The 2,627-nt window shown below is 37.7% G+C and overlaps 1 protein-coding gene across 1 annotated transcript; it reads right to left on the bottom strand.

Moving 5' to 3' along the window:
• Positions 1-1,469: 1,469 nt before the first annotated feature.
• Positions 1,470-2,408, bottom strand: LOC102389061 (olfactory receptor 8S1-like). Its single transcript, XM_006049134.3, has one exon. It carries the CDS (start codon positions 2,406-2,408, stop codon positions 1,470-1,472), a length of 939 nt encoding a protein of 312 aa, XP_006049196.1.
• Positions 2,409-2,627: the final 219 nt, after the last annotated feature.

Here is a 2,627-nt window from a genome sequence, read left to right as displayed (position 1 = left end):
ATTTATCTGTTCTCCAGGTGATGGACATTTAGGTTTATTATACATTTTGGCTGCAATAATAAACTGTTATGACTATTCTATTAATGTATTTTCTGGATATGTTTACTCATTCTCTTCATATTTACCTAAAAATATAATTAATGAATCTTAGAGTAGACATATAGTATGCAATTAGTAGATACTGCCCAATATTCTTCTGAAGTGATTGAACCTATTTACAATTCCACTACCAATATATGTGAGTCTGATTGCTCCACTGCCTCATCAAGTCTTGAATACATCCAGTATTTTAATTTTAGGATTAGAATCATTCCAGTTATATAAAGTTCAAGAACAGAATATACAAATAGCTCTACAAAAAACAGAAAGCTATGTTATATGTTGTAAAAAACATAATGCCTAGAGTAAAACCCAATATATGAAGACAACATATTCAATAGAAGGAAAAAGACTGAATCACTAATAGTTCTATGGAATCAAGTCTAGAACTATGGATTTCCAGATTGCTTGTAAATTCAATGTTTTTCTTTTGTTGATCGCATAAAACTGGAAGGGGAGAGTATATCTAAAAATACATCCTATATTAATTTAAGCATCTTTTATATCATGTAGTTAATTTTTTTACTTTATTCTTATTTGCTCTAAGTACTTATCAAGTTTAATCCTGAGAATTTTCTATTGATCTTCTAATTGTAAATGTATATTTTTCTGCCTGAAGCATATTTTTTGTTTACTTAACAGTGGCTAGTATATAGAAATAGTACTGATTGTATTAATATTAATTTTTTGCCTATTAAATTCTTTGGAGTGCCAATAAGTTTATTTTCCTATGAGGAGTTTTTAGGCTTTCCATAGAATTATGTCATCTTCAAATATTCATAGGTTTTACTTCTTCCTATGGAAATTTAAATATTGGATCTAATCTTCATAGAAATACATTGTATAGAAATTGCATAATTCTGATAAGTAATATGAGCTATAATAACTTTTTTTCTGGTTATTTCAAATGTCATTCTCCCAATCTGACATTTTATTATGAAGCATTTATCAAATACAGGAAGAATGATTTGAATCTTTTTTATGAATCATTTTAAGTAGAAATTCTTGTGACTTTTATGCCTTTTGACAAATCAAATAATCTCTGTTTTTTTCTCCCTAATAATCATGTTGTATTATTGATGGACTTTGTGTAAGTGTTTATTCACATTGTGTCCCACTTCAGTATAGCATAGAATTTCCAAATAGGAATTTGGAATACTGAATTCCAAATAGGGATTCAGTACAGCATAGAATTTCCAAATCTCAAAAGTGAGGGTTCCTTTGTAATCATTACCTGGGATGTTCAGGGAAGCTGTGAGTTCTTTCCTGAATCCTACTTGACTCTGTAGGGGGAGAGGTTGGAAACAAAACAGGAGGAACATAAGAAGAAATTTAGTCTTTCCAGGTATGCTGGGTAAATGTGACTTAGTTCAACCTGTGCAATAGTGCAGATATTTCCCCAAAGTCCTTTTCACAGCTCCCTTAACCTCCTTGTTTTTGAAGCTGTAGATAAGGGGATTCAGCATGGGTGTGATTACACTGTATTGTAAGGAAGTGAGCAAATCCAGGGAGGAACCAGAGGAAGGCATGAGATAGCGAAGCATACCTGAGCCAAAGAACAGGATCACTGTGATAAGGTGGGAGGAGCAGGTGGAGAAGGCCTTGCTTCTGCCTGTGATGGAGCTGATGCTCAGGATAGTGGAGACAATGCGAGCATAGGAGAAGATTATTGGGAGGAAGGTTCCAAATCCATGGAGTAAGATTGAGCAGATCAAGATACTGATATTGATGGAGATATCAGAGCAAGACAGAGGGAAGAGGGAGGGCAGCTCACAGGTGTAGTGGTGGATGGTTTGTGCCTCACAGAAGTCCAGGTTAACAGCCAAAAGCACAATGATGACTGCATCAAGAGAGGCCAGACCCCACGAGATCAACACGAGCCTCACACAGAGCTGGTTGCTCATCACCTGGCTATAGAGCAGCGGGTGGCATATTGCGGCATAGCGGTCATAGGCCATGGCAGAGAGCAGACAGACTTCGGTTCCTGGAGTGATAAACACAAAGAAGACCTGAGCCAGACAGCCCTCTATGGAGATGGTCTTCTTCTCAGACAGGAGGTCCTTCAGGAGCTTGGGCAGAGTAACACAAGAGAAGCAGAGATCTAGGAATGATAGATTACTCAAGAAGAAGTACATGGGCGTGTGGAGATGGGAGTCAGCCCTGATCACCAGCAGCATCGTCAGGTTCCCCATCACGGTCAGGAGATAAATCACCAGGAAGAGCACAAAGAGCAGAGCCTGGATGTGGGGGTCGTCTGACAGCCCAATGAGGATAAACTCGGTGATGGTGCTGTGGTTCCTCAAGGCCATTTGTGGAGGCTGTTTCCTTGAAGGACAATAGAAAGAGAAGTGAGGTCACTTGTAATTGTCCCTTTCCTTTATGTCATCATCACTTTCCCTCATCATCCCTCCCTGCTCTCCCCGAATACTGTGTTATAACATCTCAAACTTGTCCTCACTGAGTGTCACTGTGTGTATCTTGATTTTTTATTTTTGTTTTTGTGTCAAAGTCTTCACATACTTCAGAGA

This window comes from Bubalus bubalis, chromosome 4, assembly GCF_019923935.1.
Source record: "Bubalus bubalis isolate 160015118507 breed Murrah chromosome 4, NDDB_SH_1, whole genome shotgun sequence".
NCBI classification, from domain to species: domain Eukaryota; kingdom Metazoa; phylum Chordata; class Mammalia; order Artiodactyla; family Bovidae; genus Bubalus; species Bubalus bubalis.
The sequence above is the reverse complement of the archived record's forward strand: the minus strand, read 5'-3'. Positions and strand labels throughout refer to the sequence as shown.